Source organism: Durio zibethinus, chromosome 3, assembly GCF_047325235.1.
Source record: "Durio zibethinus cultivar Kanyao isolate XHJ-2024 chromosome 3, ASM4732523v1, whole genome shotgun sequence".
In the NCBI taxonomy this organism is placed as follows: domain Eukaryota; kingdom Viridiplantae; phylum Streptophyta; class Magnoliopsida; order Malvales; family Malvaceae; genus Durio; species Durio zibethinus.
In genome coordinates this window covers 11,759,453-11,777,692 of record NC_143164.1, presented here as the reverse complement: position 1 = coordinate 11,777,692, position 18,240 = coordinate 11,759,453, and the positions used below count along the sequence as shown (strand labels likewise).

The window sequence follows — 18,240 nt, the reverse complement described above, 5'->3', positions numbered from 1 at the left end:
TTTCTTATTGTTTAAAAAAAATCAAAACTGATCCTAGAAAATTTAACAAATAGTATATGAAAATGGTTTAAGGTACTACTTTAAATCTTTACAATGATAATAAAAAATAATTTCAAAATCTGTAACATATATATAGATACTATAGTCATTTAATTTTATCCGAAATAATTCAAATTTGTTCGATTTGAACATTGCAATTTGGGTTTATTTAAGTATTTTAATTGGATTTATTTCCTTGGACTCCTTTCATTTTATTTTAGATTAAATATTTTAAGTCATTTTGCATGGATCAGGTTCAATCCAATTTAATTTAGATTGATTCAAAGTTGGATCATGTGGGCTTAAAGGTCTAAAGTTCAATATGAGTTCAAATTCAATTATAAAGGCTTAAAGTCGTTTTTAATTTTAAAGTTAATAAAGATTAAAAACATGAAAAAAAAAAAAAAAGAGCCTCATTTTCTCATGTCCCAAAGCCATCATTTCTTCTCCTAACTTATCTTTACCATTTTCAATTTTTCATTTTTCCCCTCTTATATTACCTTACTTAACTTAATCCCTTAGTCAACTTAATAAAAGACTCGTAACTCTAAAAAATATCATACTAGCATTTTTCTCTACTTTCACCTTGCATGCCACTTGAGTTCACCATAGAAACACCAATCATCTTTTCAAATCCAATTCACTTTTCTAAATCCTAATGGCAGCATGAAGTAGGGATTTTGTCAACTATGCTCTTAACAAAATCTTAGAAAACACAAACCAATTCAAAGGAGACACATAGCTGTAAAGGGAATTTTTCACAAGCAAACAAATCATTCCTAGCTACCTGAGACCATTTTCACTTAATTTCTAGCTTTTTTATTTCACTTGGAAACAAAGTTCACAAAACCAAAATCTCTTAACTCTCTTGGCTCCATCCAAACCCACCATTACTAACATAACATTTACTACCTCATTCCAGTTGAAACCTAAAATCTTTAGTCCTTTCACCCAAATAAGAATCAACTGTCACTTTTGAACTATGAAAGCAATCACATATCATCCATACTTACCCAAAGCTTATAGCCACCACCAATAAACAAAAAAAAAAACTAACCAAGACCACATCAGCATCAACGGACACAACAACAAACCATCATCACAATTTTGGCCACCATCCATTATAATCATCTCTAACCTAAAATGCAAACCCAAACCCGAACCACTTTCTAATGGCCCTATCAGTTACCCACATCTACATTTTAAAACTGAAGCTCAGAAAACCCACCATACCTAAAAAAAATATAAATCCAAAAAGCCAAAAAATCCTTTTTCTACTTATTTTTTCTTGTTCAAAAAAAAAAAAACCCACAGTCTCATTGTAGTGAGAAACCCAATCAAGTAAAATGTTAAAAAAAAAAAAAAGCAATCCAAATTAAATTTTTGGTTGGTTTAGAAAGGTAGGAAAAATGTTGCATTCTTAAAAAAAAAAAAAAAGAAAAAGAAAGGGGAATGAGCGGTAGAGAGGAGTTTTTTTACCTTTTAACTCAGATCTAGGTTGTTAAAAAAAGTATTAGGGAGAACTAAGGCTAAAAACAAAAAGAGGAAAGAAATAGGAAATGGAACAATTGTTTTAAAAGGTTTTCGATGTTGGTGAACAACAAAGGCGTTAGCCTGATTGGATCTAGAAACAAAGGTGGTTATTGAATTTTCTTTAGAAAGAAAGATTTTAGAGAGAAATTGAATGTTTCTGAAAGAAAAGATGAAAATGAGCCAAACACTTGTTATGTGTAGTGATGGAAAATGCACTATGCAAGAAAAAGAGAAGAGAAGAAAATGATGCAGTTGGGTGACCTGACCTAATTTGTGACCTACAACTCTTAATCCACAACCTAGATCGATCATGCCCAACCTAATTGCCTTGAAACCCATTCCAAGTTGAGCCGTTGATTTCTTGGTTTTAGGTTGGAATTCAAGTAAGGTATATTTTAATTTCATTTATATTTTTGTTTATTAATTTATTTATTATCTATTTGTCTATTTTCACATGCAATTTTAGTCTTGAAAATCAATTTGTTTATGGATGATTGAGGTTGATAAAAAAATTGTATAAATTTTTAAATAAAAATAATTAAAAATAATTTTTGACTTTAAAATGATTCTTAAAAAAGGATTTTAGAAATAAAAAAACATAGGATAATATTTCTAAGTAGAAAATAATTTTGGAGATCCTACTTAGATATTAGCATTATGTCATTTTTATGTCACCATTTATATTACATCGTATGGATAATACTAGTTGGTAATGAATGTTAAGTGGTAAAATATAATTTTAAAAAATAAAAAGCTAATATTCTTTAAAAAAAGATAATTTTTAGGATTTTGCCTAGATATTGGAGGATTTTTCAATAATTATTTTTTATAAAAGAATATTATGCAAGATTTTAAAAGTTATGATGAGAATTCTAAATGGAGAAATATTTTTTGAAAGTTTGCCTAAATATTGGGAAAGTTAGAAAAAATTTTTGAAATTAAAGATTTTCATTTTATACCTAAACAAAATCTTTCAAGAGGATTTTGCAAAAAAAAAAAAATAAGGAAATTAATTTCAATATCAAAATTAAAACCTTTTTCATCAAAGCAAAAGAGTAACACATGATTAATTTGTACTACTTTTAAAATAGATTCTATGAGATGCTAATCTTTCCTCACGTATAACTATACTCTCAAATCTAACCTTGTTTTTTGTGGGCCCAAACATCATATCTTTTTAAATAAGTTTTGATTAATTTTAAAATCTTATTAAAAAGATAAATTTTCTTACGTGATTAATCATACCTAACTAAAAAAGATTAGTAGTGACTGTTTTGTTTTTATTTTAAAATTTTATCTAAGCGATTAGGTTTTTAGATCCTACATTATAACAGATACTTATATTGTTTTTGGATTTAGGGTTTTTTTGATGTCTTAGATGGACCACACATAAGTAAATGTCAACTTTGTTGATAGTCTTAAGTACGAATCTAGAAAAAATGAAATCGCTACAAATGTGCTTGGTGTTTGCTCACCAGACATACAATTTATTTATGTTTTATCTGAATGGAAAAGGTTTTGTAGCATATGATGGAATACTTAAGAATGTCATTATTGGAAGAAATGGTTTAAGGATCCTACAATATATTAATGTTCATATATTAGTTCATATTATGTGTGAGAACTCATAAACAATGTTTATTAATGTGTTATGTTAATTGAAATATGATATTATTATTTGTGTGATGCTAAGTACACAAATGGTGAACTTTTTTGGCACCATTTAAAAGCTAAATATACTATTTGAATGATGGGAGGCTAGGATACCAACTTACAATACCCAAGAATACTTTAACATGAAATATTATCAAGCAAGAAATGGAAATAAAAAATATTTAAGCATAATGAAAGCTAGATGGATAATTTTAATGGAGAAATCGTTTTATCCAATGAAAACACAATGTAAAATCATTTCTACTTGGTATCTTCTTTATAATTTTATTAGGTTTGATATAACAAATGACTTTATTAAAATTGAAGTTGGCGATGTAGATAGTAGCCAAATAGAAATGAGTGATGAACAAGAATTATTTAGGTATGTTAAGCTAAGTGATGTTTGAACTAAATGGAGATACAAGCTGACAGATGAGATATTCACTAGTTGATTGTAATATAATCTTTAAAGACAAGTCATTTTAGGTTAATTGATGTTTGATTTGATTTGTCAATATACTTTTATGAATGAATTTTTTATATATTTGATTTGTTGGGTATATGTTATGAATGGATTTGTTTAGAATATGTGTTATAAATATGTCTTTTTATTACCTTATCTATTTAATGTTTTAGAGTTTAAAAATTTCTTCATTAATATGAATTTAGGGAACCAAAATAAAAAAATGAAAATAAGTACAAAGAGGAGGCTTAGTAGAAGTGGTAATCACACATGGACAAAAATTGAAGATGTTATGCTAGTGCAATGCTTACATATATTGGCAGAAGATCTAAGATGGAAAAGTGACAATGAGACCTTTAGAGTATGGTACTTAATAAATTAGTTGGAGAAGATATTGGAGGCTAAACTTTCAATTTCACAACTTAAGGCCAACCCATATATTTAATCAAGTGTGAGGATATTAAAAAGGCAATATAATGCAATATGTGATATGATAGCCATAGGAAATGGTTTTGGGTGAAATGATTAGGATAAATGTTTAATTGTTTCTAAGGATGCTTTCAATCAATGGGTTCCAGTAAGCGATTTACATTTCAATTAATTTAGTTGCTTATTTTTTTTCTATATATGTTTTAAGTTATTATGAACTAATTTGTGAACATTTGTTTAGATGCACCCATATGCAAAACGATTAAGAAACACACACTTTTCGCTACTTAGATAATTTTATCATTATATTTGGGAAAGATATATTTACTATAGTTGGTACTAAAATTGAAGTTAATGCAATAGAAGTTGATAATGGTGATGATGAATATGAATGTGAAAATGGTAACGATAATAAAATCATAGAGATATGTCTTATTTTGCTCATTTAATTGCATGTAAAGGAGATTGTAATAAAAGTAAAATGAAGTACTAAGTATTGAAAGGACAATAAAATAAATATGAATGAATAAATGAAATTGTTAACTTTAAGTTAATGATGATTTCTGAAATGCCTATTTCATTTAGAGTAGCAAATTGATTAATTTCTTCTTTACCTATAAATCCCATAGTTGAAAAAAAAATTTTCATCTAGTGTCAAAACTATGATGTCTTCAATCAATCATGTCTTATTGGTATATTGTACAAGATAATCCATATGATTCAATTGTGCCACTATTACATTATCATCCATTGATTTGGATGAATAAACCTATTTCGTTGATTAAATTTAATTAATACTTGTTTAACTAATTCAATGACAAGTAAAATGATGTAAAAACAATAGCATGAATACTCAATTTAAGTACATGTGAAAAGTGTATTACTTGAATAGCATAAGTATCATGTAAATGTGCTTTTTTCATATTCTCATTCATTGCTTGAACCACATTATCACTAGTGGGAGTAAGTCTTTTATTAATTGACTGTGCCAACAATTATGTCGCCAATGCTCTGATATGTTCCTTTAACAACATTTATTTCTCCTCTAAATGCCTTCGATGCTTCTTTGATTGCTTTTAAATTTATTCTAATTTTTTCTTCCAAATAGCATCATTAGATGTAGAAGATTGTTGTTGTGCATTAAAGTATCACATAGGAGAAACAAAGTTTCCAATGCCTCTAACACAATTAGGTTTGTTTTTATTACCAAACCCAATGTTATAGCATTAATACCAACTTGAGTGACAATTTCTCTTAATGCCAATTTTATGGCATTTCAACCTTTAACATAAAAAAACTTAATTTATAATTTGAAAAAATATAGATTACCTCCAATTAGCAAAATAGTGTATATAGGAATTTATAATCTTATGAAACATTTTTTTAGTTGTATCATTCTTATAGATTTCACTTTTTTATGCATATGTTATTTTTCACACATTGAATCTTGTTATCTTCTAAAGTGTTTCATTTTTTTTGTTGTAATCATATACAACATTAAATGTAAATGGCAATGTAAATAAAGTTAAAATTATTTGAAGCAAGCTTATACTCTAAAATAACAAAAAATATTTATAAGTTCACGCTTCACATTTGCATAATTCTTTCTTGTTATTCTATGGTTATATATCTTTTATACCTCTCTATTATTTTGTTTTTCACTTAATTCCTACAAGAAAAATGATTAAATACTATATATTAGCAACTTTAAAATGATTTAAGTAACAAATGCTTTTCAATAAATTTTTTCGATAACAAAAGTATCTTTGCATACCTCAAATGCTTATAATAATTGAGACATAATAAATACATCATAATTCTTTTTGAGAAATTATGTTTTCATATAATGATGGGGCCTAAGTCAAAATGTCTGGATTATCGCTATTAGGGCATATATAGTTATTTGTTAATTTTTATTTAAAGTTTTTATATATTTTTGATTAATTGATTACAAAACAACATACTTATGACTTACGTTTACCTTAAAGTGCTCTTATCAAGAAGAAATAGATTACAAAGTTTGTATTACTAATCAATATTATTATGTAAGTAAATATAACTTATTAACATCGATTCCTAAATCTTTTACTTTCGCTCATAAAAAAATTAGACCAATGCTTAATGAAAATAGGTATTGATTATGGACAACACTACTAATTTGGTTTTCAATCTTGGCACCAGTACTTTATAAAAATTAACCTAATTAGTTGAACTCAACTTTCAATTTCTTCTTAGAGGATGTATACAACTCAACCAAATTTGTACGTCTTCTTAATTTCTTTTTTTTCGATGCATTTTAATTTGGTTTATCAACATTCATTCCATCTTCAAACATTGTATATGTATTGTTAACATTATACACATTTAACAACAACAAATTATATATCTTTTATAATATCTTAATAACCCACAAAACTCCCAACAACAAATTAATGGTTCTCTATAATGTTTTATAGCTTTGGATTTTAATATTGCAAATAAATGAAGTTAATTCCTACTTGAAAAAAAAATGATGAAGAAAATGATGGTGAAAGAGATAAACAAAACTCACAAAACACTCGATGGCTAGCAAAGGAGAAAATGTAGAGTAAGACGATCAATTAACGAGCAGAGGAGAAAATGAAAAAAAAAAAAGATAGTGATTTTTCGCGAGGAAGCTAAAGTAAACAAATAACTTTTGAAATACCAAACATTTAATTTTAGGGCTATGATAATATAAGATAACAGTTATTAGAAAACCCATTATCTATTATTAATATAGATGACGATTATAAAAACAACCATCATTTTTTACTAATTAGGTCATGTTTGAAATAAAAAATAGTTGTGTTTTATGCTTTAACACTACATTTGATACTTTCAATTGTCATGTTTTTGGATGTTAAATAAAAGAAATTTAAAATTTACATGAAATAAAAAAAAATATAATAATTACACATTTGAAGTTATATTTATATATAAAAATAATTAACAAGTAAATAAAGTATGTTACACTAAATATATAAGTTAATTTAATTACACTGCTTAATGTTAAATAAATAAGTTATTTATATGATTTTATAAATATCATGTGTTATTTATGTGACATCAAAAGCAATATAGTAAAAGAATTCGTTTCGTATTCTTAGATTTTGCAAACAAAATGCCAAAATCTTACATTTTTTTATGTTGAATCAATTATCAAAATCTATCAAATAAAGTAATTTGAGAGAATCACTTTCCTAAGTAGAATCTTAGATTTTGCAAACCAAACACTCCCTCATAAGTTACATTAGAAGAGTGAAAATAGTAAAAGTAAAATTTTAAGATAAAAAAAGTTCTTTTTATTTATTTCATCATCTTTTATTGCCTTTCCAAGTTTGAAAAACTCAAATATGAAAAAAATAAAAAAGCGAAAAAAATAAGGTGTTAGCTTGGTGGTAAATAAGAGTACCTAAAACCTTGAAGTCCTAGATTCAAATCTAATTGTGTGTGAGTTTGATTTAACTTTTTATTGAATTTGTCTAATCATGTTATAGTTTCTTGATTAGTTTGTTTATTTGATTATTTAGTGATTTTTTTACATATGGATGTAATACTTGATTATGATTGTAACTACTAAAAATTTAAAAAAAAATAAGAAAAATGGGAATATTGGAAGATATCCACCATTAAGGAAAAATTCTATATTCCAATTATGTCACATCTTCATTACTCTTCTTAACATACATATTTCTAAAATAATCTCCCACATTTTATACCACATAAAAGTTGGTATACATGTTACATCAAGATCATCGATTGATTTTTTTTTTTGTTCTGTAAGGATATTAACCTTATTAAATGATGAGTGCTTTTAAAGTAATAGAAAGTTTTAGTCATGGGGAAGAAAAAGAAATGTTGAAAAGCACAAGTATGAAAGATTCGTAAATATTGAATCATGCTTCCCCGAAGATGGTGAAAAGTAAATGCAATTGATTAAGTGATTATAGCTATACTAATAATAAAATTTTTTATTAAATTTAAGGTTACAAGTTAAGTGACACTGATTTAATCAAAAAATTGATACAAAACTTAGTTAAATCATAATGAATATATAGCATGAAAATACCAAATATATATAAAGGACATGAATGATATAATATAAGAATTTAAAAAATTTTAGTTAATTTATTTTTTAAAATTTATTCACATGTTTAATAGTGAATAACTATCTAGAAGTATCTTTAGGCTTTGTTTGGACCTAATCTTTTCCCTAATGATCTTAAGGTTGACTTCCCACATTGATTTTGTACATTTAAGATTTTATTTTCAAAATAGTCTTTGTAAAAATTAAACTTGAATTAAGAAGGAAAGGAAACTCTTTCCTTTACTAACTGAGCTAACTCAACTTCTAAGTTTTATTTTTTTATTTTTCACCCACATTATTTGTAAGTCAAAGTCTAATGAATATAATTGTCTTACATTGTGATGCTAAGAAAACCCTTATCATTGTTTGGGGAAGGCAAGGATAAATTTTCAATTACTTGATGATTTCTTAAAATCGTTTCAAATTATAAATATTTAAAAAATATATAAAAATAGTTGTATAAAATAAAGGAGAGAAAATGTGAAAAATCATAGTACTATAAATTTCATATTTATCGTCACTTTTTTTCTTCTCTTATTTTTCATTCTTTCATTTTCTTATCTTTTTTATACTAAAGAGTGATTGCTCGCTTTACACTATATAAGCCCATAGCCTAGCAATTTGATTAATATTGTCATGTAAAAATTAAGTAAACCATTTAGAGGAGAATAAAAAAGTTAAACTCCAAACTCATTTTTTTTAGCCATGTTAGCTAAAAAATTTACACAGAAATTGGCTTCTTATACACATGTTTAAGAGAACAAATTATTGGTAGTTGCCCTTAAGCCAAATCATATTTAGCTAAGACATTGTCATATTTATAGTATTATGATATTTAATATCCTATAAAGATTTATTTCTTTGTCATTAAGCTTGTATACATATATTTCAATGTTGATACTTATATGATAAAGTCCTTGAAATATAAATAAAGTTTTATAAGAGAGTTACAATGAGATTGTAAGTATGAAAACATCATTGCATGAAGCTATATGTTTCAAAATTATTCCTAGTTGATGCTTTATCTATAAGAGGATATTGTATACTCTTATTTATGAAGCAAGTAACCAATCTCATAAGTTAAAATTTCAGTAAACTTGAACTAAATGTGGGTGCTTATTATAAAAACAAGTTCATTAAACATGATCATATATGAAAATACTATATGGTAGTATAGCTACATTCTCATGTGACGGTTGTATAAGTAATCCTTTGACTTACGATTACTTATAATCTTATATGAGAAATATTGTACTTTGACCTTACTTTATTTATGGTTCTAATCAATAATGTTTCTTCTATAAAAAGAATATCAAGCCCCATTATATGAAGTAAGAGTAAAAAAAAAAAGCATTAAAAGAGATATTCAAGAAAATACAAGAGGTTTTGTTATCCAATTCTTGAAATTCAAAAGGATAAAATCCTATTCTAAGCAAAAATCTTCAAGGCTAAGCAAAAAAATTTGTGTTGCATTTCAAATTCTTCTTGGCTGAATGTACTTATTCTTTATTGTGATGAAAATTGCATGAAGGCTTTGATAAAGTGTTGGTTGAATAGGATAATGTTTTGAAAAGTCCATGATCTTGTAAATTAATTTTTCCCTTTGCATGGCAGAATGGATATAGTTCTTTTTTAGATCAAACTCTTTTGACCGATCATGCTAAGGTCCATACTAGCTTGAAACTTTTCAAATATTACATGTGTAATTGATTCCCTATTGAAAGTGGTCTAGCTAAATGTAGTCCTTATGCAAACATAACTTCTTCATGGCTAAGAAAAGTAATCATGCTTGGATTAAGCTTCTCTTTGGCCAAACATGATGGAATCCAAGTGAGCTTGGATTAACATGCAATATTTCTTAGAATATAGGTGGCCGAATGCATCATGGGTGAGGCTTTGTGCAATTGAAACTCTATTGGATCAAGGTAGTTTGGCTATGAGCTCCAAGATTGGGCCAAAATTAGTCGTTGTATGCTTGTACGGAAATGATATCCATGAGCTTGAAAATTTAAAATCATGAAAACAATATGAAAAGCACAAAAAATCATCTAAAATTTAAAATTTAGTACCATTTTTAACATGTAAAAACATTATATAATTAGGTGCTATCAGTGACATAAATTGCATAAAAGATTTGTTTGAGATTTATTAGATATTACTTGATTGAAAAGAAGACTTGTAAAAGAAGAATTCAGAAAGAAAATAAATTATTGATAGGTAAGTTAGTATGTTTATAAATAGTAAAAATCTCAACAAGATTAGGTATGAGAGAAAGATGTAAAGAAAGTTATAGATTTTTATAGGATAATCACCTTATTGAATTAGAAAATATTGAAAAGGTCCATATGAGTGTGTATATTTGATTTTTGGTGTGTGAATATTCCATAAGACTAGAGGTGAACGTCTATAAGTATTGTTTGTAAGTGGATTATACAAGAATGAGAAGGTTCTCATTGATATGTGTGTGAATGTTTGAATTGGGATCATTAAAGATTGGATTAGGATCGTTAAAGATCATTTTAGGATTGTTAGAGATCAATTTAAGATTGTTATAGATCATATTGGGGACGTTAGAGATCAGTTTAAGAATGAGATTGTATGTTTATAATCTTTAAACCTAATAGACCTTTTTCCTCTTATGTGAAGATAGGCAAGTTGAGTACCGAACCATTTTAAATTGTTGTCTCTTGTGTGAATGATTTATGGTTTGATTTTTCTTTTTGCTTGCATAAATATTCAATTTGTTTGCTTGATTGGTACTTTTGACCAACAATTGGTATCAAAGTGATGTTTGATATGTGAAAAGAAGCAAGCTCGAAGAAACTCAATTCAAGGGAGGAGTTCAAGTTTATATTTTGAAAGATTGATTTACTTAAAACAATGAAGACACATAAAAAAAATGATTGTAAGACTTCCATTATTGTTAGAGCCAAGCATGTCTATTATAAAGACTTATGATTTGATGGAATTTGAGTCAATTTAAATATTGTTAGGAATAGTAACTCAAATTTCATAAAAGATTTATTTGAGATTGGTTATATATTACTTGATAGATAATAAAACTTATAATAAAAAAATTTTAAAGGAAAAAAGATTCTTGATTGGCAAAAGCTAGTATGCTTATAAATAATGAGAGTCTAATAAGGCTAGGTATGAAAGAAAGATATAAAAGGAGTTGTAGTTTTAACAGGAAAAACATAAATTAAAATTAGAGGAGATTAAAAAGGTCTATATGAGTGTATATGTTTGATGTTTGATGCGTGAATACTTTATATGATTGGAGGAGAATATCCATGAGCATTATTTATGAGTGGTCTATAGGAGAATAAGAGAGTCCATATGAGTATTTGTGTGAATGTTTAAATTGGGATTGTTAGATACTAGATTGGGATCATTAGAGATCAATTTGAGATCGTTAAAAATTTGTTTAAGATCATTAGAGATCAGATTAAAATATTTAGAGATTAGTTTGGGATTATTAAAGATCAGTTTGAGATTGACATTATATGTTTGTAATTCTTAGACCTAGCAATTTGTGTTACCGTGTCATGTAAAATATTATATTCGTGTTGTGTTTTACACAAAAATTACATGTCACAATTCGTATTGATATAAAAATATAAAATACAATTTTTTTGTTTTCTTAAACATATCTATGGTTTTTTTAAAAATTTTAAGTCGAGTTATCTCCGTGTCCTTTATTCTTATCATTTTTATATAGTGTCACCATATCATGTTTTAAATTTTCAGGTCTATTACTCTACAACTAATAAATTTTTTCTTTTATCAATAGAAATAAGTAAATCAAGTATCAAATCATATTAAATTGTTATATTTTTATGTGGATGATTTATGATTTTATTTTATTTCCACTTATTTAAATACTTAATTAATTTGCTTGATTGGAGGCTTTTGACCTAATGCTTGATAAGATCCAACTCGACTCAACATTATCTAACTTAATTCATAAAAATCTCTAATTATAGCCTGAGCACTATTATTGAAGACTCAATAATAAAAGTATAACTATATCTCAAAAAGTTATATTCAAATATATTTTTTTCAAAAAAAAAAAAATCAAACCACCTATATATTTCACAAATGTTAGTCCTACATAGTAATACATGGTTTAGTAATGAAATGTAAGAACTAAAAAGGAAAAAAAAAAAGATACACACTTTTTTAATCCATGAAAATTTAAATCATTAATATATTATCAACAAAACCTCATTATCCTTAAAAAGACACCTTTAATGGTTACTTGAAATTTCAATTTAGAAATCTCAAATTGGAATATTTATTATATAGCTTGAATTCATATATACAAAAAAAGCAACAAAAAACTTTTTTATTCACATTTGACTTTAGTATCAACATTTTTTTTAAAAAAATAACAATTTAGTTAATTAGGTTTCAATTGGTCGTTTCTTTTTACCATCTACATTTTACTTGTTAAAAAATAGAGTAAATACTTGAAAAAATAATTAATTTAAATGAACAAATTGCTCAGATATAGTTAAATTGTAATACAATTGTTTAGAATAGATTTAAAATTATACATTTTTTAATGTATATTTTTTATTTTAAAAATATCTTTTATTTTTATATTAAAAATATTCTTTTATTTTCAAAATTGAAAAATAAATGATATAAAATAATAATCAAACACATATAAAATTTTGCACTTTGCTTATGTTTCTTTTCATTTTTATCTCTTATATATACCAAATATGAAAGGAGGAAAATAATCATTTTTATTTCTATTTTTTGTTTCCCAATTTTTGTCCTCTTTTTTTATAAAAAAAAAGATTTATTTTTCACCTGACAAAGAAGAAAATTTCGTATGTTACTAAACATCGCCTTTTTTGCTAAGGTTGAACGATTCCGACTCGCTCACTTCACCTGAGCGAAAAAGACACGGCAAAAAAGCACGTGCCAAAAAGCACCGGTCAAAAACACAGCATTAAAAAGGCGTTTAAAAACACCCAGAAAACAAAGTCAGAAGGGACACGTCTCTTCTTCCTTGATTGCCACGTCAGGAAGACTTCTCTGAAATTCTCGCTCTTTTTTGTTGTTCTTCTCGGAGTACGCTAAAAAGAACAAACAAGCAACAGCAAAACGACATAAAAAAGACAAAACGTGGGCCCCCACATTCTAAAATGCCACGTCATTCCCCACACTTACAAACGCACCGCTTCGCTCACTGTAAAAGGCTGTTCCTCGCGCCCGTCTTTCTTCTTCCTCTCTGCGCTCCCAAGATCCAAAAAAAAAAAAAAAAATCGAAATTAAAAAATAAAAAGAAAAAAAAGGAAAAATGCCATTAATGATAAAAACATTCCATTTATAGATTACGTGAGAGAAAAAAAACCTAGTATTTATATTGATTTATAAACTTTGATTCTGCTGTCCTTTTTGTTTTCAAAATTTAGAGGAATTTTCGACTTTCTCTTTGTTGACAGATAGACAGAAATGGCGACGACGACAACGGCGGCGATGGCTGTTGCTACTTCTGCGGCGCCATCAACGGGGAGTGTAGCGGTGGGAGGTGGCTATGTAAATGTGTCGCTTTACGTGGGGGATCTGGAGGAGAACGTGGTGGAAGGGCAATTGTATGATCTGTTTAACCAAGTTGGAACGGTGGTTTCCATTAAGGTTTGTAGGGATCAGAATAAGCGATCTTCTCTCGGTTACGCTTATGTCAATTACAGCAATCACCAAGAAGGTAAAAAATTTTAGAAAGAAGGAAAATTTGAACCGTTATCTCTCTCTCTGTTTTTTCTGGATGATGATCGGAGTGATTATCATGAGTTTTATATTGTTCTCAATGGGGTAGTGGAAACTTTCAAGTATTTTCTTGGTTTTTTTTTTTTTTTAATGTGTTTGGTTTCTGTTGTTGTTATTGTTATTTTTTGGTGTTGATCAGTGTAATCTTTTTTTTTTTTTTTGGGATAACTGGACTTTGAATTTTTGTGTTGCTTTTTCTTGTTAATGTGATCGTTGATAATTTATGAATAAAAAGGGAAATTCTAGTTATTAAAAAAAAAGAGAGAGATCCGAAAATATTTTTGATGATAACTCTCTGAAAGAGAGTCTATCCTGTTTAATTTTTCATGTTTTGCTGGATGTTTCATTAGAACTGTTGGTGTGTTTATGTTTAGATAATTAGATGTTGAAGGCCCTTTTCACTTTAAAGCTTTAATTCATTTCGGAACGTAATCTATGATCATAGAGATGGACGCCTTGAAGTGGGGAAGAAGTACTCTTTGTCTTTCAAAGTTATAGAGACTGCTGCCTTAGCCATTGTTCTCTGAGTGGTTTCTTTAACTAGGAATTATCAAACTTCTTATTTTAGTCTTGAGTCTTAACCACATTCACCGTATTTAAACCGCAGCTGCTCATGCCAAGGAGGTTTTGAACTTCACTCCTATCAATGGGAAACCTATCAGGATTATGTTTTCTCAACGCGATCCTAGCATTCGTAAGACTGGATATGCTAATGTTTTTATCAAGAACCTGGACCCAGCTATTGATAACAAAGCATTGTACGACACTTTTGCTGCCTTTGGGCCTGTACTTTCTTGCAAGGTGGCTACTGATAGAAATGGACAATCGAAAGGGTTTGGGTATGTGCAGTTTGAAAATGAGGAAGCTGCACAGAATGCAATCAAAAGGTTAAATGGTATGCTGATAAATGATAAACAAGTTTATGTAGGACAACATGTTCGACGCCGAGATCGGGTGCCAGCCAATGTGTCACCAAAGTTCACTAATGTCTATGTCAAAAATTTGTCTGAAACAACAAGTGATGAGGACCTTAAGAAAGCTTTTGAAAGTTATGGTACCATCACCAGTGCTGTTGTCATGATGGACCAGAATGGTAAGTCCAGATGTTTCGGTTTTGTGAACTTCCAGAGCCCAGATTCAGCTGCTGTCGCTGTTGAGAAGTTAAATGGGACCAAAACTGATAGCAAGTTGTGGTATGTGGGAAGGGCACAAAGAAAGGCAGAAAGGGAGGCAGAGTTGAAAGCCAAATTTGAACAGGAAAGAATTAGTAGATATGAAAAACTACAAGCTGCAAATTTGTATCTGAAAAATCTTGATGACAGCATGGATAGTGAAAATTTGAAGGAGTTATTTTCTGAGTTTGGAACTATTACCTCATGCAAGGTAGGGCTTTGTGATTTGGTAGTCTTTTACTTCCTTCTTAGTCATTTCATTAAGCTTTAGTTTCATATCTCTTTCTTTTTCTTCAATGTTGATTATAATATTTTTTGAATTTTTAAACTATTGTTTAAGATTATGCTTGATCCACAAGGAGTGAGCAAGGGCTCTGGTTTTGTTGCTTTTTCTACTCCTGAAGAAGCTTCAAAAGCAGTATGTTTCAGTTGTTCAATTCATAATTTATACAGATCTGCTTGTTGTTGTTGTAAGCCTCCTGCATTCATTAATTGTTGTTTTTTTTTTTCTCTTTGTCCAGTTGAATGGAATGAATGGAATGATGATTGGTAAGAAGCCTCTATATGTTGCTTTCGCGCAACGCAAAGAAGAAAGGAAAGCTCGACTACAGGTATTTATTTCATATTTTCTATTAAACAGGAACATTTGAGATTTTTTTTTTTTTTTTTTGTTTTAGGTGTGCCACTTATTTGTGGATGAAGGTACTCAAATATACTAGTAAAGCATTGTTCAGGTTAGAAGCAGTCATCTTATTGGATGATTTTCTTACTACCAAAATATTTGTCTCTTATTTCTAATTATGTTAGCACCTGTGCAGCAGTTTTAGGTTGTTCCGCAAGGGCTTATAAGTAGTTTTAAAAACTGTAAAAACTCACTATCACTCAATGTATACTCTCTGAGACTTGCAATTGCCAAAAGGTTTTTATCTTGTCAAACAAGCAGTTTATGTAGAGAATAGATAGTTGAGCTTTGTGATATAGGTTTAGCATCTTAAACAGGGTTTTCAGTTAAATCTGGATCATGGCATTGTGTCTAGCAGCATCTTTTTGGATTAGCGTGATCCCAGATTTTGTATGCTATGCCTGAAATGTGAAAAGTTCCTCCCCTCTGCTTTCATGTGTCCCCTTCTCCTTTGGCTTGCCAGAATACGGATGAGTTAGTTGAAGTTTAATTTCTTGTTATTTGCATGGTAATTTTTTATGTAACCTTCCATACTATAATCTCTCTTTTTTTTTTTTTTTTTTTATTTCCAGTCGTATTTTGCTCAACTTCGTACACATGGTGCAATGTCACCTTTGGCATCAGGGATTCCCGGATTTCACCCTGCAGCACATAGGCTTGGTCCTCAGCAGCTATATTATGGTCAAGGTGGTCCGGGTCTGATAAACCCTCAGCCTGCAGGATATAGTTTCCAGCAGCCGCTCTTACCTGGAATACGTCCTGGTGTCACCCCAAATTATATTATGCCATACAACCTTCAAAGACAAGGACAATCAGGTCAGAGGATTGGTGTTCGTCGAGGTGGAAACTCCCAACAGATGCAGCAGCAACAGGTAGCATTTTTTCCCCATTCTAGTCCTTGACTATGTTAAATAATTATTGTTACTTATCATTTACATTTTATGTAGAATAATTCTTGCGTTTCAAGAGTGTTTACATGAACTTTTAAATGTACAAATTTCTAAAGTATTCTAAATAAAACTGTTGAACTGCGTTATGGAGCTTGTTTTGAAAGTCATCCAATTTTTACACTTGAATTTTTAGTTGATATTTGATACACTTGAATTTTTAGTTTGAAGTTTGTAGTTGGTGTAACATTTTTTTCTCATAAAAGGGGTTTGTTGGCTTTTTTTTTTTTTTTTTGTTTTTCCCACTAATCCTGAATTTCATTACTCTCTCTAGTGATTGTGGTTATGCAAAGTGTACTGGAAGTAGAATGCTTCTTGTGAGAAACTTGCTACTTGAAGTTACATAATCTATATGTTATATTAACTGTCAACCTTAAATATATATATTTCTACCATTTTCAGATGGTGCACCATAATACCAATCAAGGGTTCAGATACATGGGTAATGCAAGAGATGTTGTGGACCCATCTACAGTTCCTCAAAGCATTGTAGGCCCTATCATGCCATTGCCATTGCCATTTGAGGTTTCAAGGATGCCTGTAAATCCTATTGAAGTCCAACGACCTAACACAGTGCCTATATCAACACTCATATCTGCTTTAGCTTCTGCTTCACCAAAAGAACGTAATGAGGCATGTAATATCCCTCCTATTTATGATGATTGTGAGATCTGAAAATTTTAAATTGAGTGATCTTGCAGCTTAATCGTCCGTTACATTGTGCTAATAGCCTAATATTTAATTCTTTTTATTCTTTTGTTTTACTTTTTTTTTTTATGTATCTAAAAATGCAGATGTTGGGAGAACAGCTTTATCCCCTGGTGCAGCGTTTTGAGCCTGAACATGCAAACAAGGTGACTGGGATGTTGCTGGAGATGGACCAAACAGAGGTTCTCCATCTCCTTGAGTCTCCAGATGCTCTGAAGGAGAAGGTGGCTGAGGCAATGGCAGTCCTTCAGGATTCTGTGGCAGGGGATCAGTCTGATGACATTAAGGACTTGGGGGTCATTGGAAATGACTGAATGAAGTTCACCTGTTTTTAATTGGTAAACACATTCCTTTATAGGTGCGGTGATCAGCCATATTTTAGACGTTCCAATAAGTCTGTCTTCAACGGGTTTTCTCTGAAACTACTCTTTTAGGAATTGATTTCTTTGGTTGGTAGGCTTTTGAGATGTTTTAAGAGATTTCAGACTTTTAGACGTATTCACTACTCTTTATTTAGACCATTATCTTCATTTATTGACTGGTTTTAGTATTATTTGCTTTGGGATTTTTAGTATTATTTACTTGTTTTTCTTTTGAGATGGTTTCTGCTTGTTTATGCATATTCATGCTGCTCTTTCTGCCTGCTTTAAGTTATCTTGCTTTTGTTCTAGGTTATTGGTTGGCTTGACTGCAGCATGTTTCCAAAATCCAAACCTTGCTCG

General features: G+C 29.0%; 1 protein-coding gene across 2 annotated transcripts; it reads left to right on the top strand.

Moving 5' to 3' along the window:
* Positions 1–13,440: 13,440 nt before the first annotated feature.
* On the top strand, positions 13,441–18,115 carry LOC111299352 (polyadenylate-binding protein 3). Of its 2 annotated transcripts, XM_022894498.2 has the most exons (7): positions 13,441–13,947; positions 14,617–15,392; positions 15,522–15,599; positions 15,703–15,792; positions 16,436–16,735; positions 17,213–17,443; positions 17,605–18,115. In XM_022894498.2, exons 1-7 carry the CDS (start codon positions 13,695–13,697, stop codon positions 17,830–17,832), a joined length of 1,956 nt encoding a protein of 651 aa, XP_022750233.1. In that variant the 5' UTR covers positions 13,441–13,694; the 3' UTR covers positions 17,833–18,115. The 2 variants fall into 2 exon arrangements, with proteins under 2 accessions (XP_022750233.1, XP_022750242.1); XM_022894507.2 differs by lacking the exon at positions 15,522–15,599 and having other exon boundaries at positions 13,551–13,947.
* The last annotated feature ends 125 nt before the right edge of the window (positions 18,116–18,240 follow it).

Excerpts from the sequence above, each read along its gene's own strand:
- LOC111299352 (XM_022894498.2), top strand. The coding sequence starts at position 13,695 with ATGGCGACGACGACAACGGCGGCGATGGCTGTTGCTACTTCTGCGGCG. Across the intron at positions 15,600-15,702 it reads CTGAAGAAGCTTCAAAAGCA|TTGAATGGAATGAATGGAAT; the intron begins GTATGTTTCAGT and ends CTCTTTGTCCAG. Across the intron at positions 16,736-17,212 it reads AACAGATGCAGCAGCAACAG|ATGGTGCACCATAATACCAA; the intron begins GTAGCATTTTTT and ends TACCATTTTCAG.